This window comes from Ictidomys tridecemlineatus, chromosome 4, assembly GCF_052094955.1.
Source record: "Ictidomys tridecemlineatus isolate mIctTri1 chromosome 4, mIctTri1.hap1, whole genome shotgun sequence".
NCBI lineage: Eukaryota > Metazoa > Chordata > Mammalia > Rodentia > Sciuridae > Ictidomys > Ictidomys tridecemlineatus.
Window position 1 is genome coordinate 42,223,422 of NC_135480.1, and position 27,627 is coordinate 42,251,048.

A 27,627-nucleotide genomic window follows, 5' to 3' on the forward strand; every position below is an offset into this window, starting at 1 on the left:
TCTTTTGCATCAGTCTAATTTTAGTATCCTTTTTCTTTTAATAGCTATCTGGATTTATTCCTTTGTTCATGACTACCATTTTCTAGTCTTTTTTTTTTTTTTTGGCAGTGCTGAGGAAATGAACCCAGTATCAATCATGCTAGGTAAGCATGTACACTGCTTTGTACATGTCCTTTCCCTGTGTATTATTCATTACATATAGGAAGTTATTTTTGTTCTAGTAGCTTACTTTATAATTATAAACTTACATTACATCTTTAGTACTCTATTTATATTACTATTTACTATTCTCCTACCATGAATAATAATAAAAATAGTATATTTCATTTTCATTTTAACACCCAATTACTATTTTTTTTTTATAGTTTACAAAGTTGTACTAAAGATACAACAACCAATACAGAAGGTTGGCATAGAGTTAGTAAATACTATGAACTGCTTTTCAGAAAAGTTAGGAATCAAATGCCATAATTTATTTCACCTGAAGAAGGTAGGCACTACCAGTTTGTTTATTTTTTAAAGATTTTTTTAAAAAGATGGACACAATATCTTTATTTATTTTTATGTGGTGCTGAGGATTGAACCCAGTGCCTCACATGTGCGAGGCAAGCGCTCTACCACTGAGCATTATATAACCCCAGACCCCCAGTTTATTTTTTTAAGTCACTTTTTAAAAAACACGCAGCAAAACTAATTCTTTGGCATATACACATTCATAAATACATATAGCTTGTTTAATTACCATCATAATCTGTCACTCAAAAGACAAAGCACTGGCATTATAAACACTTCCTCCCACCTGCCTCCTTCATTCCCTTTCTAATTTTTGTGAGATGTGGTATTTGAGGCTGTTAGGGTGTTAAATATTCACATTCTATGTTGTCATCCTAAAATAATTATTTGTTTTAGTTTCAATTCTAGATGTAAAAGTACCATTGGTCACAATCAAACATTTTTCCTGTTTTGTGGTACTTGAGATTGAACCCAGGAGAACTTTACCACTGAGCTACATTTCCAGCAAGCCTCCATAGCACTGTGCCTCCCCACTCCCTTTTTTAATTTTTTGAGGCAGGGTCTTACTAAGTTGCTGAGGCTAGCTGGAACTTGTGATCCTCCTGCCTCAGCCTCCTGACTCACTGGGATTATAGGCATGTTCCACTGTGTCTGACTAATTTTCCTGCCTACCTTTCAGTTGGATTAATGTAAAATACTACAATTTCTGACATATATTTAATGATTAGCAAATTTAAGGAAAAAATACAAGAAGCAGACTTTAGTAAACTTGCTATCATGGAGTTTCCAAAATTATTATTAGTAATAGTATAATTAGTAATAGTAGTAAATGACTACATTCTCTAAAGTGCTATGGAATTTCTTGCTGATATCAGGGAGGAGGAGCTAAGTTCACTTTATACTTTTGATAAATATATATCACAAAAGGTAGCATTCTTATTTTTTTAAAAATCAAGAATATAAATTGTCTTTTGCCACAAAAAAAAATTAATGGGTGATTATGTTTTATAAAGTCTTTACTCCATGCCTCTGTATGTGTGTGTGTATAGAAAGAGAGAGAAAAAAGAGGGAGTATACCGACATAAATTGAACCTAAATGCTTGTAAAAGTAAATTATGGTCCCACATGTTTATATGGGCCTTCGATATTCTCTCTCTCTCAAAGTACAATCATTCTTTTTATAAAAATCTTTCCACCACTAGTTTCTGAGTGAATCTTTCAAAAAAAAAACATAAAGAAAAACTTTGCAAAAAAAAGAATGAGCATTTAAATGATGGTGATTCATCGAGACTTGTACAAAGAGGTTAAACCATTTCAAGTTACTCATTTCTGATTTCTCTTTTGTTAGCAAATAACATTCAACAATACTTTTCAAGCAGTTAAATGCCAACCTCGACTAATATAGCTCCAGATCATCTTAACACTAATATTAGCTATAGAAAAATTAGAATGAACTAGACTCACAAGCTTCCTTTTCATCCCTCTGATAATGGGAAATAGCTCTGCCATGGTTCACATTGCTGTAGGTTCTTAATGAATTTCAACGAGAATTCAATTTAAATGCATTACATTGCTGTCAGTTCTTCAGTAAGATCAATGAATACCATTTGGGGGGGGATGGAAACAGTTATCTGAATTTTCCCTAGAACTTCATAGCAAGAGTCAAATTAAACAAAAGCACTTTAGTAGGATATAACAAAATTAAGGTGAAAAGAACATGGATATTAGAGTCACGGAGTTCTGAGTTAAAAAGAATAAACAAACAAAAACAAAAGACTTTGCCACCTAATATGTATTATCTAGGACACCTTTAGAGATTGTTTCTAAAATCCCGAAGGGCTGTTTGTGAGATTACATCTAATAACCTAAACAAAAGTATATTACTGGACAGCTGGTAAACAGATATTTTTTTAATGTTTATTTTAAAAAAATCATTATAGTTTTACAAATACAGAGCCAATTTTTATAGAGTAAAATTATCTAAAAGTTCTAGTCACATTCATGGCAGAGATCAGGGACCTATCTTGATATAATTACAGAAAATGTGGTAAAATGGGTTTGTTGTGGAAATAAAAAGTCAACCAATTTAAATGGTATTATAAAAAGAAACCCATTGTTCTGGAGAATTTCTGTTACTTTTACCAAGTAATGTTTTGACAGTATTGATTTTTAACTGTATCATAATTGCTCAAGCAATTTTGTAGTCTATTGATGGGCAGAAGGCTATAGTCAAGTGCTTTATCACTAGTTCAACATGTCCCTTTCCTATTACTTTCCGTTAACTGTGCGTATGTGTGTGTGATATTCAGGATGAAACCTAGAGTTTTGTGCATGCTAGCACCCTACTACTGGTCTATACCTCCAGCCCTATTTTTTATTGTAAGATAGGAACTTGGGGCCTAATCCCACATGATGGAGATGAGGGCCTACTTTTTTTTCTATTAGACGTAGGGTCTATGATTTTATTCCTTGGTCCATGATCCATTTTGAGTTGAGTTTTATGCATAGTGAAAGATACAAGTTTAATTTCATTTTTTTGCATATGGATTTCCAGTTTTCCCAGCACCATTTGTTGAAGAGGCTATCTTTTCTTCAATGCATGTTTTTCGTACCTTTGTCTAATATAAGATAATTGTAGTTTTGTGGGTTAGTCTCTGTGTCCTCTATTCTGTACCATTGGTCTACCAGTCTGTTGGTGCCAATATCGTGATGTTTTTGTTACTACTGCTCTGTAGTATAGTTTATGGTCTGGTATAGTGATGCCACCTGCTTCACTCTTCCTGCTAAGGATTGCTGTAGCTATTCTGGGTCTCTTCTTTTTCCAGATGAATTTCATGACTGCTTTTTCTATTTCTATGAGGAATGTCATTGGGATTTTGATCGGAATTACATTAGATCTGTAGGGGTTACATTAGATCTGTTAGTGTATGATCCTGGTTTGTTTGGGGCACTTTTCTCCCTTGTTTTTTCATGTTGTCTATGGGTCTTCCTTTCTTGCAGTGTGGGTCTGAGATATTAGTTTCTACCCTATATTCTTATAGTACCCATGCAGACTGTTTGTATTTCACCTTGATGTTGGTCTTCCAGACCCTGCTGGCGTCCATCCATGTATGCTACTTAGGGGGTGGCAACAATAGCAGAGGTAACTCAAGATAATAGTTGAGGTGCTCCAAGATAGAAACAATGCCTTACAGATATGGGGCTGAAAGGGTGGGCCTCATACCCTCTTTGGGATGCCTGCTCTGATATACAGCTGCTTCTAGGCCCTGACTGTTGTCAAAAAGTTAGGGGTTATTGTGTGGGGAACGATGTAACGATGACTGCAGTGTCCTAAGACGGAAGTTGGTTAGGCTTAGGCTCCCAGGGTTGGGGGTGTGTGTGAACTTGGACCTACCCTGGACCTGGGTCCAGCGCAAGTCAGTGTGTGCCTGGGTTCCCACAGTGGTCGGAAGGGGGGTCCTATGTTGGAGGCTGGGTACCGGAGGCTGGGCTCCGGTGGGTGTCTCTAGGTGGAGGGATGGACCTGGGCCTACTGTGAGCAGGCCGGTGTGGGCAGATCGGGGCTGCTGATCTTGACGTTCTGAGGTAGTCTGCGGGTCGGAAGGGGTGGTCCTGTACCCGAGGCTAGGGTCCAGCAGGACACCCGATGGAGGGGATAGATGAGGCCTACTGTGAGCCTGGATCCCAAGCAGACTGGTGCGGGGTCAATTCAGTTTTAATGATTCAAACCAATGAAGATGTACACTGTTATGTGTTCTAGAAGCTGTGGAGTCTGCTCAAGTGATGAAGACAAATAAAACATAATCCCTTCTCTTAAAGAAAACATTTGTTCAAGCAGAGGCCTGCAAAAATACAATCTTCTGTATGTGTAGAGTTACTATGAAAAATATTTTCTATAGACATGAAAGCCTTCCAAATGTATTGGGATTTATTTATATACTTATTGGATATGAGGTGTTTTAAAACTTATTAGAAACCAGTCACTATTTAAATGTTTTCATTAAATCACAGAGAAGTGAGGCTGTATATTTAGTGAAATCATGAAAATCTGACATTAAAAAGAATAATCTCTAACTCTGTATAAGCTATTGGAAAAAGGAACTTAATGACATAAAGATTAAAAATGTAAAGGCATTTCTACTAGATTTTGACTTGAATATTAAAAAACTTCCAGAACCTAGTCCTTATGTTTTTATATTAAAAAGCATATAATAAAAAGTCTTCTTCAAAATACCATTAACTTGGAGTCCTGCATATCTTATATAATGTTCTACTTCAACAATATCTTAACACTTCTAATGGAAATATCTTTCATCTCTACTGGGAACTTTCTCAGCCAGGCATAGTTTATTTGAAATTCAAAGGTTCATTTGGTTCTACTAGACTAAAATTAGATTATTAAAACTGAAATTTTATACTCACCCGATCCTCCTTTTGCCAAGTATTTGTTCTTTGCATAAAGGACAGAATCCAACATAGATTCAAAAAGAAGAAAATAGCCCTGCATGAAACAGGAAAAGATGGATTTCACAAATAGATAGTATCCTCTTAAATGGATCAATTCAAATATGTGGATTACTCTTAAAAAATCTATCTATCTATCTATCTATCTATCTATCTATAATATTTGTCAATCATACAATATTCTACAAAGTCTGAAATTATTGTTTGTAACTTCTTCACATATTACTTTATTAGAAAATCAGGTCATGTTGTAAGGTGAACCTAGAAATCTCATTATGGTAGATCAAACTGAAGCTTCTTTACAAGTGGTCCCATTTATCAAACTGTTTCTACCTTAATAAGAGGAAAATATTAGATAGAAATTGTTAACAATTCCTAAACTCCCTGAAATGTTGCAATATTAATCATAAGCAATGATTCTCAACTACATTTTGTCTTCCCATATCCAGCAAAGTCTGGAAATGTTTTGGACTGTCACAACTGAGGACAGGGGTTGGAAGAGCTACTGGGGTAGAGCTAAGAGATGCTGATAAATGTACCACAATGCATAAGACTGGCCCCCACAACAAGGAACTTCTTGGTCCAAGTGTTAAAAAATATCCTAGTGTGGAGCACAATTTCTCAATGTATTTCCTGTCCAATTATTTTTTTCTGTAATTAAAAAACAAAGGTGGTGGTGGGGAACCCTTATTCAAAGATATTTGAGAAACACTAGATGCCATATTTCCTCTTAAGAGACCCATAATACACATCAACACACTAAAAGTTCTAATTAGTGATGTGATAAACAGAGCTGCGGAACATATTTTAACCAAATGTCACTACTTTTTTACATCTATCAACATTTTGCGGAATTAGTGTTACCTGGAATATAGATCATTGAAAATAACTGCCTACACACAAAGACTTAGCAATAAAGCTCAGTTATTGATGTGTTCACATTAGGAAAATTAAGGATTTGGCAGAAACATTTTCTGAATTGAATACTTCAGCAATATGTTAAACTTTTTAAAAGTTCCCATATGATGCGAGTACTAAAACAAGGAATTTGTGGAATTCAACTAAGAAATCTTTACCAATTTGACTTCACTTATGCATAAGTATACACAGAAATGTTTATGAATAGGCATTCATCCTCTGATTAAAGTGAATTAAATTTATGCCAAGAAATTATTACAAGAGGGAGCATTAATTCAACCTATGGTAAAGGGATCAGCTGTTAAAACATGTCAACTGGGTGGAAAAAAATGGTTCTCATTTGCAAGAATGATAGATTATAAAATGTTAAAATAAAATTTATACTTTGAAACAAAGAAAATATTCATTAAAGGCCAATCTTTTTGGAATGAGGAAAAGAACAGTTTGGTTTGCAACTGTGTGAAACTATTTTCTAGTATTGTGCTTTCAAGTAATTAGCAAAGGTAAAGTATTTTATTTCCATATGCTCAAACTCCATCTTACTTCCATGTATTACAAACAAACCAAAAAAAGTTCTTGAATCAATAAATGAAAACTCCATCTGGAAACATCTTGAATTACTGCATAAAAAGTTTTTATTGGATACTCACCAGAGATTAAATTATATTATATTTTAAATTGATAATATAGTCAGGACTAGAGACAGAGTTAATAAGACTTCTGGATTTAAATCCCAGATAAGCCCCTCTCTCTACATGACTTTGGACAAGTTAATATCACTGTGTCTACTTCCTCATGTGTAAAGCAACAATGATATTTGATTTCACGGGAGGTTACAAGGATTAAAATGTTAGTTTGTGCAAAATGGTTTGGAGTAATCTTAGCTGAATATATTTAAAATATAGATTTCTAAAGGACTAATCAGAATTTTAAAATTATGTTTAATGAGATAGAATAAAGACTTGCCAGTCTGTCCAAAATCACATAACATTAATTTTCATTAACAGTTGCATACTACAATCCATGAGTTAGGACTCAAATTCTGTTTGTTTTTTTCAGGAGTCTATCAAAATACATTTGGTGAAGTGGGTGTGCCAGGGATTAAACCAAGGGGTGCTTAATAACTGAGCAACATCCCCAGACCATTTTTATTTTGAAACAGGGTTTCACTAAGTTGTTTAGGACCTCCCTAAGTTGCTGAGGCTGGCTTTGAACTTGCATTTCTCCTGCCTTAGCCTCCTGAGCCGCTGACATTTTCTTTATTCAGTTATTTTTCTAGACCAGCCTAGATTATGTATCTGTGTGTGCAGAAAATATAACACCACTCAAAATTCTTTTACAACTGAAAATATTTTAAAGTGCAATAAAAATGATTCGACCAAATTGGGCAAATTAGTGCTAATTCCGAGTTTCAGATTCTTCCCACAAAGATAATCATAGTCATGTTTTCCCCCAGGGGCAAAAATCATATTCTCAATTTTGGTATGTATATTTAAGACTTTCCCATGTCTGCTTCCATTTGAAATAATAAATACAAATAGGCACCTTTCCACACACCTCATGATTATCTTTAGCCAAGATTAGAATCCTGATCAGACAATGTTAGAGACAGTTACTAAAGTTCTAACCATTTAACCTAATTTTTCAAAGTATCTAAGTATGATAGAAACAAGTGTTAGATTAATTTACTTTAAGCCATACAGTTGAGAAATAATACTGGAAAATATTTACTTCCCCTCACAAAACAGTATTCAAGAGTTCTGACTTAAACACTGATTTGATTCAATTTCCACTGCTGTAAAATTCAACAGTGAGACAGATGATAACCATGCCCAAGTGAAAAAATACTCTCCCATAAGGTCCATGTCTTTGCATTTCATCCTCCAGTCAGTCATTATTAGGTCAGAGTTTTTCTAAAAGCAAATAGTCAAATGCCTTTGTTGATATACGTAAAGGATTCAGAATAGCACCTGGTACACAGTTAACACATAAAGCCTATGAAAAACCACAAGACATGTATTTAATTTTTGTAAGTTACCATATTGGTCAGTGACTATGGGTTAGAGTTGGGGCTGAAATGGATAGATGGCTAAAGCAAGTACTTTTCACCCTTTCCTATTTTTCGCCACTCCTTTCTCTCTTCATTGGTGTATCATTAAAAACAATATCCTTTATTTCTAATATATTTTTCATTCTGATAGCAAGATATTGTTTGCATATGAAGAGGCTTCTATTGTGTTGAAGCTAGCAAACCAATGGAAAAAATATTTCATCAAAACAAGAATACACATTTCTTCATATTTAGAAGATATGCTACATTATTTAAAACTCAATGACCAACAATTTTACTGATTATTTGTTTAAACTGGTGTTCAGGTATGTGTTCAACTGTTAACTTCATCAGAAAGTATTTCTCTGATGGTCTTTGTAAAATATTCTCTTCTTTTCCCATTAAGGTCCATTTCTTTGCCAATTTTATCATAATACTTATGAATAAAAATATTAAAACTTTTATTTGTGTTTATTCTGTTTCTTCACTAAAATATAGGCTTCAAGAAGTGCAAGGACTTTGTATAATATGAAGCTATATTCCTGAGGGCTGCAAATGTGACTGGTACATACAAGAACTCAGTAAGTAATTTTTGAATGAATAAATGATTAAGAGTTAAAACTGTATAATATTCATCATAATGAAACAGTCCTTCAAATTTTTTTTCTGGTACAAATTCAAATTAGTTATTTTAAAATGATGCTTTGTTTTCTAAAACTAAAACTCTCAAATTGTTAAAGTGTTGATAGTTGTTAGGACTCTGTAAGAATTATCACATTTAATTCTCCCCCAGAGTACACTTTGTTATTTACATTTCATTGATGAGAAAACTAAGATTTAGAAATGTTAAATATATTAAGACCTGGCTGGGCTTGGTAGCCCATGCCTGTAATCCTAGAGGAAAGATTACAAGTTTGAGGCTGGCCTCAACAACTTATCAAGGTGCTAAACAACTTAATAAGACCCCGTTTTAAAATAAAAAGCAAAAAGGATTGGGGATGTAACTCAATGGTAAAGCACCCCTGGGTTCAATCCCCAGTAGCCTTCTCTCCTCAAAAATTAACACCTACAAAATAGCTTATTGTCAAACAAACATGAGTGAATAAAGCAGAATGTGAACCTTGGCCTTACTGCAGAGCTCAAGTTCTAGATCACTACTTTATATGCCTTCTTAAATTGATTTGCCTGATTGTAAATAAGATTCAGTATTTGCACTAGACTACATTTGTAATTTAGGACTCAAGGGTTTCAAAATGAAAAATTTCCTACAGAACATACTAAGATTAGAATGTACAAGTATGCAATTAAGAATCTTTCAGAGTGATACCTGAAAGAAAAGTAGCTCTTTTCCATCATCCACAGTGAAAATATTAATTTAAAGAATCAATGTATATACTAGAATATGTGAAGAACTAATATAAGTTATTATGAGATAAACTGATATACCTAGTTAAGACTATCAAAGATGAAAAGAGTCCTAAATGTATTGCTAATGGTTATTGTGCTTTTCCTCATCTTTCCAGTTTGCTAAACTTGATTTTACTATAGGCTCCCAATGTGATAGAACAGCCTTTAAGTTTCTGGGAATTGTTCTTGGTTCTGAACCAAGTCATTTATTACTAATATCAGAAAGCCTTTCTCCAAATGCCCTGGTCCTCTGCAGTGTAATTCACATTGTAATTTCACAGGCTACTGCCTCACCTGTAGGGGTACCATCTGGAAGGAGAATTATACCTGATATTTTCTCCTATGATGCTCATGGGGCACTCTTCTTTCAAAGAGTCATTTTTACTTTTAAAAATTAAATATTCTATTTATCCTTCAAAAATTAAGTATCATAGAATATGTAATTAAATCAAGGACCAGAATATTAACATTATTCATAGAAACGGGAACCTTATTTTTAAATACCTGCTTATGATAATCTTCTTGATAGAACAACAACAAATAATAATCTTCTTGATAGAACAATAACAACAACAAATAAAACCCTGTGATACCTTCAGTATAAAGTGTTTCTCTTCTCATTTTTAGTTCAAATAAATGAATCAACTGAAACACCCCCTAGGCAAAATATAGGTACTAAAAAAACAAAAGTGAGTCAAGATAGAGTTACAATTAAAATAAAGGGTTAATCTAGAGAACAACTGATGATATATAATCAAAATTTTGAAATTTTATAAAGATAAAAAATTTACTTGCAACAAATATACAAACCTACAAAATCTAATCCCAATCTAGCAGAATTTCTATAAGTGCAGCAATAAACTTGATTACATCATAACCCAGAACTTCTGTTTGTTAGGCAGGGAGGAGCAGGAAAGAAACGGGAAGTAAGAGAGAATGAAATAAGAGCAAATTATGTTATATGTGTATATGAATATATCACAATGAACCCCACTATTATTTATAATTTATAATCCATGAGTAGAAACATTTTCAAAGGATATAAAAAGAACCAAAAGGTAAGCCAGAGCTTAAAAAGATACTGGCTGGCCACACACATGTACATGTAATCTCCAACAAAAAACAGTATAATTTTTTTTTTAAGCAGGCAAAAGAAAAACAAGCAAAAGAATTAAATACAATTACTTCGCCAAATAAGAAATATAAATAGCTCCTAATCATATGCAGACATGATAAACTTCATTATGATCCAAATACAATGGAAATCATTTCACTACTACTAGATTAGCAGTCATATAATAACGATTGTTGGCTATGAATGTAAAAATTTTTACTTTGAAAACAGGTAGGCATTATCTAGTAATGGGGAACAGCAGACCACCCTGTGATCTAGCAACTTAATCTTAATTATACACTTGGAAATGCATGTTTGAATGCAAATGCATAAATGTAAAAGTATACCACAGCTATTATTTGCTATGGTAAAAAAACAGATGAGTGTCCATCATCAGTAAAGTAGAAAAACACATTGTGACACATTTATACAAAAGTATCACAAAAATGAAAAGAAAAAAAAAACAAATTATCCTTGCATGCACTATTACTAAGTGTTATAAATAAGACTGAATGAAGAAAGCAAAATCCCTCTTTTTTTTTTTAATACCAGAAGATACATTGTGGTACTACTTTTGAAAATGTCAAGAACTGACAAATATAAACTAGCCTGTTCAAGAATGCAAATGTAAGTGGTAAAATCATAAGAAAAGCAAGAAAATGATAAGCACAAATGTCAGGAGAGTGGTTACCTTGGGGGATAGGAAGGGAGTTGTAAATGAGAAATATTTAGATGACTTTGTTCTATTTTGATTTGACTGGTGGCTTGACAGGTGTTCACTATGTAATGACTGGTTACACCATACCTGAAAGTTCACACAATTTTCTGTATATAGTTTACAACTTAAAAAGACTATCGGAAACATTTTCATGACTAGTTTTTAATAATATACAATAATATGGGTGAAAGAAGAAAGGACTAACATTCAGAGAGATTAAAGATGGCCAGCTAGAGGAAGACCACATTCCTAATTGCTCTGTAATTCAGGATTCAAGCAGCAGAAGTACTGCTTCTCCGAGAAGTGGGTGGAAGATAGATTTCACTGAAACTCAATACTGGATAGTCAGAGTGTCTTAGAAACTCAGATTACATTGAGCTAAGCCAGCTAACCAGCTGCACTGGTTGAGCATAGAGGGAGGGAGAACACAGAGAGTAACAAAACAGACAGATTAAGTATGGAAAAACCTGATATCAGAAAAGTGGTCTGCTCTTAGCTGATCCAGTAGCTGCACTGTGCACTGATGCTTCTAAAGTGACACGTGTTTTCCAAGTGGCTGGGAGAGCTGAAGCAGAGCCACCTTAAGTTGGCCACACTGCAGCTGCAAAGCAAGGGGATTAGAGCAAAAACAGCTACACTGACCTCATAAGCACCTTCCTTATAGCCTAGGGTGTACCTAGCAGAATGCAAGTGACACAGCAGAGAGATATACTTAGCCCAAGAAGAAATGGAAAGAAAGACACAGTCGGGCATAGATAGAGTCCATCTATTCTCACTGACTATTTTGACTACCTCAGTAGAAATGATTCCTTAGTTTTTCATAAATAATCTTGTGTGTGTGTGTTGCTGTGCGAATTGATTCATGAACATATATAGATGCACATATTTTTTTTCTTACTTTAGCATTTGTAAAATGTAGCTACTTTTCCTTGCCTTGTCTTTTGAGGGTTAGAGTTTTTGATTGTTTTGTATTGTTTTTCATTTGTCTGATTTGTCTGTTTCTCTTCCTCTTTTCTTCTGCCAACAGCCAAATTCTGTTGTTCTCTTTCACTTTCCCTTTACTTTGTTTTTTCTCCTCCTTCATTATAACCATCATGCTCTCTCTTTTACATTCTGTTCCCTTTTTGAAATTATAAGCCCTATTCTATTTTCCAATCACATTTTATTTTCTCTTAAATAACTGTATTTTTACCACCATTTAGCATGAATTGGTGATATAATTCCTGCCCCCACCCTTCATGCTGCTGCAATTATTACTGCTATGGATGATGCAGTTGACACCTGTTATATTCTTTAATTCCAAATATAGTTCAGGGTTCCTTATTGTTTTTGCTGTTGGTGATTAATGCTCTACCATTTCTGTTTTTTTGGTGGCAATTAACATTGTAGATGTGGTAGTAGGAACCAAGTATTTAGTTTGATGCTGTATATCCTTTGGATTGCTTGTTGCATTGTTTGTTTCCCTCTATTCTGTGAGATGCTGGGAACCTACAGGAATACCACAAGTTCACAGAGTGGAAACTCTGCTGCTAAACTAAACTCAATCAAAAGACAGCATACACTGCTCCACACATAAATTAATGACACTTAATATTTAGCTATACTTTAATACAAAGAACAGAAAAGACAAAACCCCAAACTAATAACCAGATCCCAAGTAGAAACACCTAGGGGTGAACCCCCAGGTCCCACCTCTGGACAGTTCTAAGAGGAAAGTTTATAGCTATGAGTGCCTACATAAGAAAATCAGAAAAATTCAAAATAAACAACCTCAATGATACATCTCAAAGCCATTGAAAAAGAAGAAACCAATCCCAAAATCAGTAGAAAGAAGGACATAATTAAGCTCAGAGCTGAAATAAATTAATTCGAGAATAAAAATGAGCCATGAAACAGCTGATTCTTTGAAATGAAAAACAAGCTTGATAAGCCCATAGACAACTAACCAAAAGAAAAGAGAGAAAAGCCAAATTAATATAGAGATGAAAAAGAAGAAATCACCACAAGCATCTCTGAAAAACCAGCAGATGAGGGAGTATTTTAGGCTCCAGTAAGTTGGAAAACCTGGAAGAAATGAACACATTTTTAGACAATCTGCCAAAACCGAATAAAGAAGAAACCTAAACAGACCAATAACTTGGAATGAAATATAAGCAGTAATAAACAGCCTTCCAACAAAGAAAAGCCCAGGACCAGATGGATTTCAGCTAAATTCAATCAAATCTTTAAAGAAGAACTAATGTCAATACTCCTCAAATTATTCCATGACATAGAAAAGAATTGAACACTTCCAGATTCATTCTATGAAGTCAATGTCATACTTACACCAAAACCAGATAAGGACACATCAAATAACCAAAATCCTTGATGAACTCAATAGACTAATATTTAATAGAATATTGGCAAATCGTATCCAACAACACATTAAGAAGATTGTACATCACAAACAAGGTGGTTTAATTCCAGAGATGCATGGATGGTTAAAGATATGCAAATTAATAAATATAATTTATGACATTAACAGAATTTAAAAAGTCACTTATTATTCTCAATGGATGCAGAGAAGGCCTTCAACAAAATTTGGCATCCATTCATGATAAAAACACTAAAAAAATTAGGGATATAAAGAACCTACCTTAACATCATAAAGGCTGTTTATGAAAAGCCCAAAGCCAACCTCATAGTAAACAGGGAAGACCACTCCCAGCACTTCTATTTAATACAGTGCTAGAAATTCTAACCAGAGCAACAAAGAGGACAGAAAAGTGATAAAAGTAGGAAAGGAAGAAGTCAAATTATCATTGTTTGCAGATATGATCCTATACCTAAAAGATCAAAAAACAAAACAAAATAAAACAAAAAAACTCCACCAAAAAACTGCTAGAGGTAATAAACAAATTGGGCAAACTGGCAAATTACAAAATTAACACAAAAATCAATAGCTTTCCTATAAACCAACAATGAGAAAGAAATCAGGAAAGCAATTCCATTCACAATAGCCTCAAATAAATGAATTAATTAAATACCTAGGAATAAATCTAACCAAGAAGGTGAAAGACTCCTACAATGAAAAATATAAAACCTTGAAGAAAGAAATTAAAGATGACTTCAGAAGATGGAATGACCTTCCGTGTTCATGAATAGGCAGAATTAATATTGTTAAAATGGCCATACTATCAAAAACAATATAGAGATTCAATTCAATCTCCATCAAAACACCAATGACATTCTTCACAGAACTAGACAAAAAGTCATAAGTATCATTTGGAAGAATAAAAGATCTAGCACAGCTAAAGCAGTTTTAAGCCAAAAAAGCAATGCTGGAGACATCACAATATCTGACTCCAAATTATATCACAGAGCTACAGAAACCAAAACTGCATGGTATGGGCATAAAAACAGACACATAGACTAATGGTACAGAAGACAGAGACAAACCCACACAGCTAGTATAGTCATATACTATATGGTGCCAAAATACATGTTCAAAAGAAGACAACTTTTTAACAAATGGTGTTGGGATAACTGGTTATCCATATGTTCAAGAATAAATCTGGATCCTTATCTTTCATCCTGCACAAAAATTGACTCAGAATGAATCAAAGATCTCAGAATTAAACCAGAAACTATGAAACTCCTAGAAGAAAACATAGTGTCAACACTCTAGCTTTTAGGGACAGGCAACAACTTTCTCAACAGGACACCTAAAGCCCAGGAAATAATGCCAAGAGTTAATACATGGGAAAGCATCAAATTAAAAAGCTTCTGCACAGCAAAGGAAACAACTAGGAATATGAAGACAGAATCCACAGAATGGAAGAAAATCTTTGCTAGCTATTCTTTTGACAGAGGATTCATATCTATAATATATAAAGAGCTCAAAAAAAAAAAACAACCTAAAATGCCCCAATTAATTAATGGGCAAATGAATTAAACAGACACTTCTTAAAAGAAGTAATACAAATGGCCAACAAACACATGAAAAAATGTTCAATATCATCATTAGCAATTAGGGAAATGCAAATCAAATGTGTACAAACATACACATACACATACACACAGATTTCATTTCTCACCCATCAGAATTGCAGTCATCAAGAATAAAAATTACAATGCTGGAGCGGACATGGAGAAAAAGGAACACATTTACACTGTTGGTAGGACTGTAAATTAGTACAATTACCATGAAAATCAGTATGAGGCTCCTCAAAAAGAGTAGGCTTGGAACCACCATATGACTCAGGTATATCACTTCTTGGTATTTATACTGAAGAATTATTAAAGTCATCTTACTACAATGATATATTCATACCCTATGTATCTTATTTTATTTTTTGGTACCAGGAATTGAACTCAGAGGCACTTAACTACTGAGCCACATCACTAGCCCTTTTTTGTATTTTGAGACAGGATCTTGCCAAGTTGCTGAGGCTAGCTTTGAATGATAAATCCTCCTACCTACTAGCTTCCTGAGCTGCTGGAATTACAGTCATGTGCTATCATGCCTGACTTCACCACCATGCCCAGTCACACTCACAATTCACAACAGCCAAATTCATAATAGCAATAGCCAAAGCATGGAACCAACCTAGGTTTTCACCAACAGATGAATGGATAAAGAAAATAATGGAGATTTATTCAGCCATAAAGAAAAATGAAATTATGACATTTGCAGGAAAATAGATGGAACTAGAGACCATCATGTTAAGAGAAATAAGTCAAACTCAGAAGGTCAAGGGTTCTATGTTTTCTCTCATATGCAGAGGCTAGAGAAAAAGAAAAAAATGGGGGGGTGGAATGTTTACAAAATGTGTGGAACAGTACACTATTTACGAGAAAAATGACTGTCGTGTAGAAGGGAATTCAACAGCAGGGAAGGAGACCAATTTTTCACCATAAACTTGTATCTTTTGAATTTTATATCATGGTCATGTATAAATTAGTTCATAAAAAGGGCAATAGTAACAACCTGAAAAAACCTACTTGCCTTTCATTTTTTATTCTGGAAAAAAACGTAGGACTGATTTGCAAAAAGTAACATTTAGATTATAGGTATTATTAAGGTATAAATAATTACAGGATGAATAAGAGTGGTTTACAAAAATAAATTACAGGTGCTCCTTGACTAATGATGGATGCTCCAGAAAACCTATCATAGATTGAAAATTTCTTAAATAAAAAATACATTTAATACTCAACCTATCCAACACACAGCAACACAGTACACGCTGAGTATCAGTTGCTGACCCTGGTGATTATGTGGTTGACTGGGAGCTATAGGTTCTCGGTGGTGGTAGTGCTGCTCAACATTGCAAGAGTTTCCTACCACACACAGCTAGCCTTGGAACAGATCAAATTTCAAAATCTGAAATTTGATTCTACTGAACATGTATGGCTTTCTCACCTGATTTGTAAAGAAAAAAAACAAAACAAAACAAAAAAACCCCAAATTTAAATTCCAGTGTCTATAATTAACATTAGACAATGTAAATGAACCAAAAATATTAGCAGGGCCAAAGAACACAACTTCATATATATAAAGAAGTCAAACTAGCAAGCATATACAATAATCCTAATGTGAATATATCTAACCACCACAAAAACACTCAAGGAAAAACTGACAAAAATGAAGAGAGAAACAATCCTGAACTATAGGTAGAAATTTCATTATTTTTCTTTTAGAAATTCATAAAAAAGACTTAAAATCAATATGAATTTCAGAGACAAATGATACAATCAACCAATGTGATTAAAAAAAAATTATGTAACAGTTCATCCAGCAATAATAGAACATATTCATTTTACATCAACATGAAACATTCACAAAGACCATATGTTGGGCTATAAAGCAATTCTGAACAAATTTAAAGGAATGAGAGTATACGTGTTCTCTAATCTGATGAAATTAAACTAGAAATCAGTAACACACACCTAAATCAAATCCTGACACTTGGAAATTAAACTGAGCACTTCTAAATAATCCAAGGATCAAAGGATAAATCACAAGTAGGTGATATTTTGAATAGAGTAAGTTTGAGGGATGCAGCTGTAGCAGCCACTCGAGGAGAATTTATATGTTTAAAAACAATGAGAATAGCAAGGTACAGAGCAAGAGTTAGACAACATCTACCCTACAGTAAATGTAAGTATAGGGATTATATCCTGCTTTGCATACTGTTTTATATTGCCTCCAACAGTGCCAGCACACAGAAGCCACATGTGTTTGTTAAGGATTGAGTATGCCAAGTATCGAGGCAGATATGTATGTTTATAACAGATTAAAATATTTCAGGAAAGATGTATTAAAAACTGTAACAGATTTTGTTGAAGAATTAGGTATAGATCCTGAATGGCAAAATAAAGACGAGAGGATAAAATTGTTAACATTTCTGTACTAGTATATGATCAGAAGATGATAAAATATTACATGAATACCACAACAATTTATTTGAGCATCTCCTACTTAATTATTACTCTACTTGATTGGCCTTCCATGTGAGAAAAGTAAGAATCATGGCGATAACTTCCACTGATCAGGTACCTATTGTGTGTCTGCTATTGCCCTGTAGAAATACTTTCTTCCCCTTCTCTCACCTTACAATACACAGTTCTCATGCTTTAGTATTGTTGACTTCTGGAAAACACAGCTTAAGCTTAGGATAACAGATGGTTCTGTCTACATGCTCATCTAAAAGTTTGAAAACTTCTATTAATTTAACAGTCTTTCTCCCACTAGATGGCACTCTGACTTAACCAATAAAAGATCAACAATTGAACTGGCCCCTTCCCTCAAACTGCTAACTCTCCAATAAACATATCTACTCAAGGGAATACTGAATCATCTAAATATTTTTCCAAAAGCATGTGTAGGACTTAAATACAGATCTACAGAATCACTTTCCAAGGCTGAGGGTGGAGGATGCATGTATTATTTCTAAACAAAGATTCCTAATTCCCAAAACTTGCTGAGAAAAATAATTAATTATAACTGGGTATTTCACTCATAAAAGTTTAAGTTAATACTTTAGTAGTACTTTTTTTTTTTTTTGTACCGGAGATTGAACTCAGGGGTACTTGACGACTAAGCCACATCCCCAGCCCTATTTTGTATTTTATTTAGAGATAAGGTCTCACTGAATTGCTTAGCACCTCGCAATTGCTGAGGCTGGCTTTGAACTCAAGATTCTCCTGCCTCAGTCTCCTAAATTGCTGGGATTACAGGTTGCACCACCACACTGGCTTTAGTTGTACTTTTAAGAGAATCATATTAAAGAGATACACTATGGAAATATTAAAAGAAATATATAATAACAAGTGTGCTAATTTCTGAATGTCCCTCCCAAAATTCATACATTGAAACTGCATTGCCAACATGGTTGTACTATGAAGTGAGGTCTTTAGGAGGTGAGTAGTTATAAGGGTGAAGCCCTCATGGGTAGGGTTAGGGCCATTATAAAAGGCTATGTCTCCATTCCAGCTACACTGTCTCCTCTGAAGCACAGAGTAACATGGTGTCATCTTATAAGCAGAGATCAGGCTTTCACTGGACATGAAACATGCCATTGCTGTGGTCTTAAACCTCCAGCTGCCAAACTGAGAATTTCTCATTGTCTATAAATGACCCATTCTCAGATATTTTGTCAATGCAACACAAATGGACTAAGAGTGATCCTATAATAGTTATATATTTTGAGACTACAGAAATATTTATAGTGGTATTTAGAAGAATATGACCTAATCCAGTTTCCAGCAAAAATGTATTCTAGGAGCTCCTGATCCCTTAAATGATGATGATAATGATTAAGAAGAGGAGAAGGAGGAAGAACAAAAAGGAGGATAAGAAGAAAAGAACAAACATCTTTTTAGAGGCATCAGTAAACTGACTTTTACACTAAGACCATGTGCCAAGCTTAGTGAATGAACATGAGAAAAAGGAGACAAAGCCCATAATCCAGTCGAAGTGAAGAATATAGGAGGAAATTGCCCCAAATAAATCAGGGACAACCAAACCGATATACAAAATGAATTTTAAATACTCAGCTGCTGCTATACCATGCTGCCCAAACTCAATTTAGAACCTTGATGCTGAGTATTCGAACATGCACTTCTCTTTCACACCTCAACTCCACCTCCAGTAATTTTTAAGCATAAATGAGGTCTCACATATCCAACCCTAATTTATAATGCTTGGTGGGGCAAGAAAGTCTGAGGGAATGGGGTATAGTAGCATAAGAAATAAAAAATCCAAAACTTTCTGAGTGCTGGCATGCCAATACAAGTGGAAAATTCCATACTGATCTCACATGATGGGTCTTGATAAAAATATAGACACAGCAAAAATAATTGTATGAAATTACATTTGGGCTATGTGCATAAAGTGTATTTGGAATATAAGTGAATTTTGTGTTTAGCCATTGGGTCCCAATTAAGATATCTCATTATATATGTACAAATATTCCAAATTCTTAAAAAACTCTGAAATATGAGATACTTCTGGTCCCAAGAATTTCAGATAAGGGATACTAAACCTGTACAAATATAAAATCAAAGACTTAATCAAAACTCCACAATTTTACTTTTTTAATATTAAAAATCAGTTATATTTATCTTCTAGAAACCCAGATATTGATCTCTGTAAACCAATGACCAATGAAAAAACAGTATTCTTTGATATCAAATTTAGGTAGTATAAAATGATAGCAAAATATCAACAAAAATATGAATCCTAAACACACTTATGTTGTTTTTCTTTACAATATATGAATCTAGAATCAGATATTATATTCAGGGTTTCTAGAGTTTGCTAAAGGGACAGACAGATAAGTTAAAAGAGGAAATAAGAAACTACTCTGAACTTTTATTCTATATTTTTACCTCCCTATAGATTAACATAGATACATAGAAAGATGTTCAATATAATTAGCCATTAGTGAAATGCAAATTAAAACTACAATGAGATGTCATGACAAATCTATCAGAATGGCTAAAATAAAAACATAGGGACAGTATCAAATGATGGCAAGAATGCCAAGAAGCAGGGGTACTTACAGGTAAGAATGTAAAACAGTTCAATCCTCTGAAAAACAGTTTGTCACTTTGTTATAGAATTAAACATGTAACTACCACATGCCAATAGATCGTACTCTTTGGAATTTTTCTGAGATGAGAATCTATATTCATCCACACAGGAATACTTGTGATAGGCCCAAAGTAGATATCCTTCAAAGATTAAAGCCACTGTGGTATACATACTATGGAATACTACTCAGAAATAAAAAGGAACAAACTTCATATATACAATGATATGGGTGAATCTCTAGGGAATTATGCCAGTTGAAGGAACCAATCTTAAAGGTCATATATTATATGATTCTGATTTATATAACATTGTGTTTGTTTATTTGTTTCTGTAGTGCCAGGGAAGCACTTTACAACTGAGCTACGTCATTAACCCCTATTGAATATTGTTGAAATGACAAAAAATTGAACAAGAACAGATTGATGGTTACCACTGAAAGATTGGAGACTGGAGAAGAGAGGTGGGTATGGCCAAAGGACAATAGGACGGTTCCTTAGACTAATGGAACCATTATATGTCTGATTGATAGCAATATCATTACCCTGCCTATGACTCTGCACTATAGATTTTCAAGATGTTATATTGAGAGAAATTAGGTGAAGGGTATAAAGGAATTTCTGTATCATTTTTTACAAGTTCATGTGATTATCCACAATGATCTCAAAAAGCTGAATTTAAAAAAAATCTGCAACCAAATTGATTAAATGCAATATGAAGACATCACCTAGATTGTAATGTAAACAAATCCAATGTAAAAAAAAAAAAAATTTAGGTGACAATCAGGAAAATCCAAACTCAGACTAGATATTAAGGAATTATATTTTTCTCTACATGTAGTACACAATTGTGACTGCACCAATAATTTAGTTAGGCTTGATAGCAACATATAGAATATACTAAAAAATCCTTATCAGTTAAAGATAGCTAAAAAAATTGTAATTGTACAAATATTGATAAAACAAAAATGGCAAAATATTGATAACTGCCGAAGCTGTTTGATGAGTGCATAAAGCTACTATGAACTTTTATTCTACATTTTTACTTCCCTAATAAAATGTTTTCTAAATTAAAAACAATAAATGCAGTGCTTCTCTATTTGTAATTATCCCAAGTTATATGTCAAAAACAAATGCAAATTGCTTGGGGTGGAACCTCTGTCCTATAGGCATCAAAGAATTTAACACAGCTAATGTTCCTTGGAAAATATAGTGCATAGCATCAAATACTGCTAAACAGTCGAACAAGCAATAAGCTCCATGAGTAAAATCCAATAAAAACTATAGTTCTCACACCTGCCTGTGAGGGTGCCAGGTGCACAGCAGGCGGGATTGACCTCTCCCCCAGTGGGGCAGACACCCTCCAGATTCTGGCTTTTGGCACAGGACCGCTCCTTCAGAGCAGCAGACTACCACTAGAGGTCAAGCCCGGGGCCCACATCCACCCACACCCACATGGCAGGACCTAGGTGCACAGCAGGCCCAGTCCACCCCTCCCCAGGCAGGGCAGACACCCGACACCCAACAGAGCCAAGCCTCTGGTGCAGTACCACCCCTTCCGACCAGCAGACTACGAGGGGAGGTCAAGCCCAGCAGCCCAGATCCACCCACTCCAACTTACACAGGAGCCATATCCAGGATGCAGTAGCATTCATTGAGGGACACCAGCAGGGTCTGGAAGCCCAACATCAAGGTGAGGTACAGACAATCTGCACTGATACTACAAGAATATAGGGAAGAAACTGTAATTTCCCAGATCCACACTGCAAGACAGGAAGACACATAGACAACATGAAAAAACAAGAAAGAAAAGTGCCCCAAACAAACCAGGACACTATAATAACAGAACCCATGGACAATGAACTTGATGAAATGTTAGGAGTTCAGAAGGTTCATAATTAAAATGATCTGTGAATTAAAGAATGACCTAAATGAACAAATACAGGCAAAAATTGATCACTCCAACAATGAGATAGGAGAGCAAATATTGGAAGCAAAAGATTACTGAGAGAGAAAGAGAGAGAGAGAGACTCTGGGAAGAAAAAAACAGAAATCCATGAAGTGAAGGAATAAATCAAATAAAAAAACTTAATGGAAAGCATAACCAATAGACTAGATCACTTGGAAGAAAGAACCTCAGATAATGAAGACAAAGTATACAATCTGGAAAATAAAGTTGATCACACAGTGAAGATAGTAAGAAACCATGAACATAAAATCCAAGAATTATGGGACAGCATCAAAAGACCAAATCTAAGAGTTATTGAGATACAGGAAGGCACAGAGTTTCAAACCAAAGGAATGCACGATCTCTTCAATGAGATAATATCAGAAATTTCCCAAACATGAAGAACGAATTGGAAAACCAAATACAAGAGGCTTACAGGACACCAAATGTACAAAATTACAACAGATTTACACTAAGGCACATTATAATGAAATGCATAGCATACAGAATAAGGACAAAATTTTAAAAGCCGCAAGAGAGAGGAATGAGATCACATATAGGGGGAGACCAATTCATATCTCAGCAGATTTTTCAACCCAGACCCTCAAAGCCAGGAGATCATGGAACAACATATACCAAGCTCTGAAAGAAAATGGATGCCAACCAAGAATCTTATACCCAGAAAAACTAAGTTTAGATTTGATGATGAAATAAAAACTTTCCACAATTCACAAAAGTCAAAAGAATTTACAACTAGAAAGCTTGCACTAGAGAATATCCTCAGCAAAATATTCCACAAAGAGGAAATGAAAAACAATGATGAAAATCAGCAGAGGGAGGTATTACACTAAAGGAAAATCTAATCAGAGAAGAAAGCAAGTCACGTTGAATACCAAAATAAACAAAAATGGCTGGGAATAGAAATAATGTCTCAGTAATAACCCTGAATATTAATGACCTAGCTTCACCAATCAAAAGACATAGACTAGTAGATTGGATCAATAAAAAAAGACCCAACAATATGCTGCCTCCAATAGACTCATTCATAGGAAAAGACATCCACAGACTGAAGGTGAAGAGTTGGGGAAAATCATACCACTCACATGGACTTCAGAAACAAGCAGGGGTTTCCATCCTCATATCAAATAAAGTATACTTCAAGCTAAAGTCAATCAAAAAGGATAAAGAAGGACACTACATACTATTCAGGGGAACCATACATCAACAAGATTTAACAATTATAAATATATATGCCCCAAACAATGGAGCGTCTACATTCATCCAACAAACTCTTCTAAAGTTAAGAGTCAAATAGACCACAAACACAATAATTTTGGATGACTTAACACACCTCTTTTATCACTAAATAGATGTTCCAAACAAAAGCTGAACAAAGAAACTATAGAACTCAACAATACAATCAATAACTTAGACTTAACTGATATATATATAGAATATTCTATCCTTCAACAAGAGAATATACTTTCTTCCCAGCAGCACATGGATCCTTCTCTAAAACAGACCATATACTATGCCACAAAGCAATACTTAGCAAATATAAAAAAGTGGAGATACTACCCTGCATTCTATCAGATCATAATGGAATAAAATTAGAAATCAATGATAAAATAAGAAATAAAATCCACTCCAACACATGGAGACTAAATAATATGCTACTGAATGAACAATGGTTACAAAAGACATCAAGGAGGAGATTAAAAACCTTTTAGAGGTGAATGAAAACACAGATATAACACAGATATCTCTGGGACACTATGAAAGCAGTTCTAAGAGAAAAGTTCATTGCATGGAGTTCATGCCTTAAAAGAATAAAAAGTCAACAAATAAATGATTTAACACTACATCTCAAAGCCCCAGAAAAAGAACAAATCAAGACCAAAAGCAGCATAAGACGGGAAATAACTAAAATGAGATCTGAAATCAATGAAATTGAAACAAAAGAAATAATTGAAAAATTTGACAGAACAAAAAGGTGTTTTTTTGAAAAAATAAACAAAATTAATAGACTCTTAGCCTTGATAACAAAGAGGAGAGAGACAACTCAAATCACTAACATACATGATGAAAAAGGAAATATCACAACAGACACTAGAAAACAGAAGAAATTATTTTGAAAACTTATACTCCAATAAAATAGAAAGTATCGAAGGCATCGACAAATTTCTGGAGTCATAATTTTCCCAAATTGAATCAGGAAGATATAAACAACTTAAACAGATTAATTTCAAGTGACGAAATAGCAGATGCCATCAAAAGTCTACCAACCAAAAAAAGCCCAGGACTGGATGGATATATAGCCAAGTTCTACAAGACCTTTAAATAAGAACTAATACCAATATTCTCCAATTTATTTCAAGAAATAGAAAAAGGCAGCATTTCCAAACTCATTCAATAAGGCCAATATCACTCTGATTCAAAACCAGGCAAAGAAACAGAAAACAAAAAACTTCAGACCAATATCTCTAACGAACATAGATGCAAAAATTCTCAATAAAATTCTGGCAAGTTGAATACAAAAACATATCAAAAAGATCATGCACCACGATCAAGTGAGATTCATCCCAGGGATGCAAGATTGGTTTAACATACAGAAATCAATGAATGTAATTCATCACATCAATAGACTTAAAGATAAGAATCATAAGATCATCTCAATAGACCCAGAAAAAGCATTTGACAAAATACGGCACCCCTTCATGTTCAAAACACATGTTAACTATGGATAACAGGAACGTATCTCAACATCATAATGGCAATTTATGCTAAGCCCCAGGCCAACATCATTCTAAACGTAGAAAAATTGAAGGCATTCCCTCTAAAAACTGGAACAAGACAAGGATGCCCTCTTTCACCACTTCTATTCAAAATAGTTCTTGAAACACTGGCCAGAGCAATTGGACAGACAAAAAAAACTAAAGGTATACACATAGTAAAAGAAGAACTCAAATTGGCACTCTTTCCTGATGATATGATTCTATACCTAGAAGACCCTAAAAGTTCCACCATAAAATTTCTACAACTAGTAAATGAATTCAGCAAAGTAGCAGGATATAAAATGAACACCCATAAATAAAAGGCATTTCTGTATATCAGTGACAAATCCTTAGAAAGGGAAATGAGGAAACTACCCTATTTACAATAGCCTCAAAAAATAAAAAATATTTGGGAATCAACTTAATGAAAGAGGTAAAAGATCTATTTAATGAACTCTAAAGAAAAAAATCAAAGAAGACCTTAGAAGATGGAAAGATCTACCATGCTCTTGAATAGACAGAATTAATATTATCAAAATGACCATACTACCAAAAGCACTATACAGATTGAATGCAATTCTGATCAAAATCCCAATGGCATTCCTCATAGAAATAGAAAAAGCAGTCATGAAATTCATCTGGAAAAATAAGAGACCCAGGATAGCTAAAGCAATCCTTAGCAGGAAGAGTGAAGCAGGTGGCATCACTATACCAGACCATAAACTATACTACAGAGCAATAGTAACAAAACAGCATGGTATTGGCACCAAAACAGACTGGTAGACCAATGGTACAGATTGGAGGATACACAGACTAACCCACAAAATTATAATTATATTAGACAAAGGTGCCAAAAACATACATTGAAGACAGCTTCTTCAACAAATGCTGCTGGGAAAACTAGAAATCCATATGCAACAAAATGAAATTAACTTTGTATTTCTCACTATGCACAAAACTCAACTTAAAATGGATCAAGGACTTAGGAATAAAACCATAGACCCTACATCTAATAGAAGAAAAAGTAGGCCCACATCTCCATCAAGTGGGATTAAGCCCCAACTTTCTTAATAAGACTCCTGTGGTACAAGAATTAAAAATCAAGAATCAATAAATGGGATGGACTCAAACTAAAAAGTTTCTTCTCCACAAAAGAAACAATCTGTGAGGTGAATAGAGAGCCTACATTTTGGGAGCAAATCTTTACCCCTCACACATCAGATAGAGCACTAATCTCTAGGGTGTATAAAGAACTCAAAAACAGTTAATGACCAAAAATCAAATAACTCAGTCAATTAATGGGCCAAGAACCTAAAGAAACACTTCTCAGAAGACGATATTCAATCAATAAATAAAAAATATATGAAAAATGTTCATCATCACTAGCAATTAGAGAAATGCAAATCAATCACTGCAGTCAGAATGGCAGCTATTATGCATACAAACAACAATAAGTGTTGGCAAGGATGTAGGGGAAAAGGCACACATACACATACACTGCTGGTGGGACTGCAAATTGGTGCAGCCAATATGGAAAGCAGTATGGAGATTTCTTGGAAAATTGGGAATGGAACGAACATTTGACTCAGCTGTCCATCTCCTCGGTCTCTACCCAAAAGATTTAAAAACAGCACACTACAGGAACACAGCCACATGAATGTTTATAGCAGCACAATTCACAATAGCTGAACTGTGGAACCAACCTAGATGCCCTTCAATAGATGAGTGAATAAAGAAAATGTGGACATATATACACAATGGAATATTACTCAACAATAAAAGAGAATAAAATCATGGCATTTGCAGGTAAATAGATGGAGTTAGAGAAGATAATGCTAAGTGAAGTTAGCCAATCCCCAAAAAGCAAATGTCGAATGTTTTCTCTGATATAAAGAGGCTGATTCATACTGGGATAGGGAGGGGGAACATGGGAGGAATAGATGAACTCTAAATAGGGCACAGTTGTTGGAGGGGAAGGGAGGGGGCATAGGGTTATAAATGATGGTGGAATGTGATGATCATTATTATTCAAAGTACATGTATAAAGACATGAATTGGTATGAATATACTTTGTATATAACTAGAGATACGAAAAACTGTGCTCTATATGTGTAATAAGAATTGTAATGCATTTTGCTGTCATATATAAATAAATAAACTATAGTTTCAAAAGCAGACCTACAAATATGTCAGATACTATAATTAAAGCATAAAATATGAAATAAGTAGGTTTCTGATTCATAACTATAAAAGAGGCCTGATGATACTGGTAACAATTGAGTTAATGGATAAAACACAGCCTATTTAACAAATGATGCTTGGGAAACCAGATATCCACATGCAGAAAACTGAAACTCTCTCTCACCTAGTACAGAATCTAACTCAAAATGGATCAAAAGTCTTAATATAAGACTTAAAGTTTCAAAAATTACCAGAAGAAATATAGGGGAAATACTTCAAGATACTCACACAGGCAAAAATTTCCTGAATAGGACTCCAATAGCTCAGGAAAAATCTCTGCACAGCAAAGGAAACAATCAACAGTATCAAGAGACAATCTACAGAATGAGAGAAAATCTTCGCCAACCATTCATCTGACAGAGGACTAGTAACCAGAATACATATTTAAAAAAACTTAACAAAAGA

General features: G+C 34.3%; 1 protein-coding gene and 1 long non-coding RNA gene across 18 annotated transcripts in view; one reads left to right on the forward strand and one right to left on the reverse strand.

Annotated features, from left to right (window-relative positions):
- LOC144377075 (uncharacterized) overlaps positions 1–27,627 on the forward strand; it is a 121,283-nt gene that overhangs the window by 86,123 nt on the left and 7,533 nt on the right. For 2 of the 3 annotated variants that reach the window (XR_013437706.1, XR_013437708.1), the window contains 2 exons: positions 8,444–8,526; positions 20,598–21,304. This is a non-coding gene — a long non-coding RNA (uncharacterized LOC144377075). Of the gene's footprint in view, positions 1–8,443; positions 8,527–20,597; positions 21,305–27,627 lie in introns of those variants that run through there. The other variant, XR_013437707.1, reaches the window with a different exon arrangement.
- The window catches only part of Prmt3 (protein arginine methyltransferase 3), a 149,514-nt gene that overhangs the window by 74,397 nt on the left and 47,490 nt on the right, over positions 1–27,627 (reverse strand). For all 15 annotated transcript variants that reach the window (XR_013437699.1, XR_013437698.1, XR_013437696.1 and 12 more), the window contains one exon: positions 4,936–5,014. Coding sequence is in view for 4 of the 15 variants with exons in the window: in XM_078046345.1 (XP_077902471.1) it covers positions 4,936–5,014 (79 nt within the window). In the remaining 11 variants the exon portion in view is untranslated. The remainder of the gene's footprint in view (positions 1–4,935; positions 5,015–27,627) is intronic.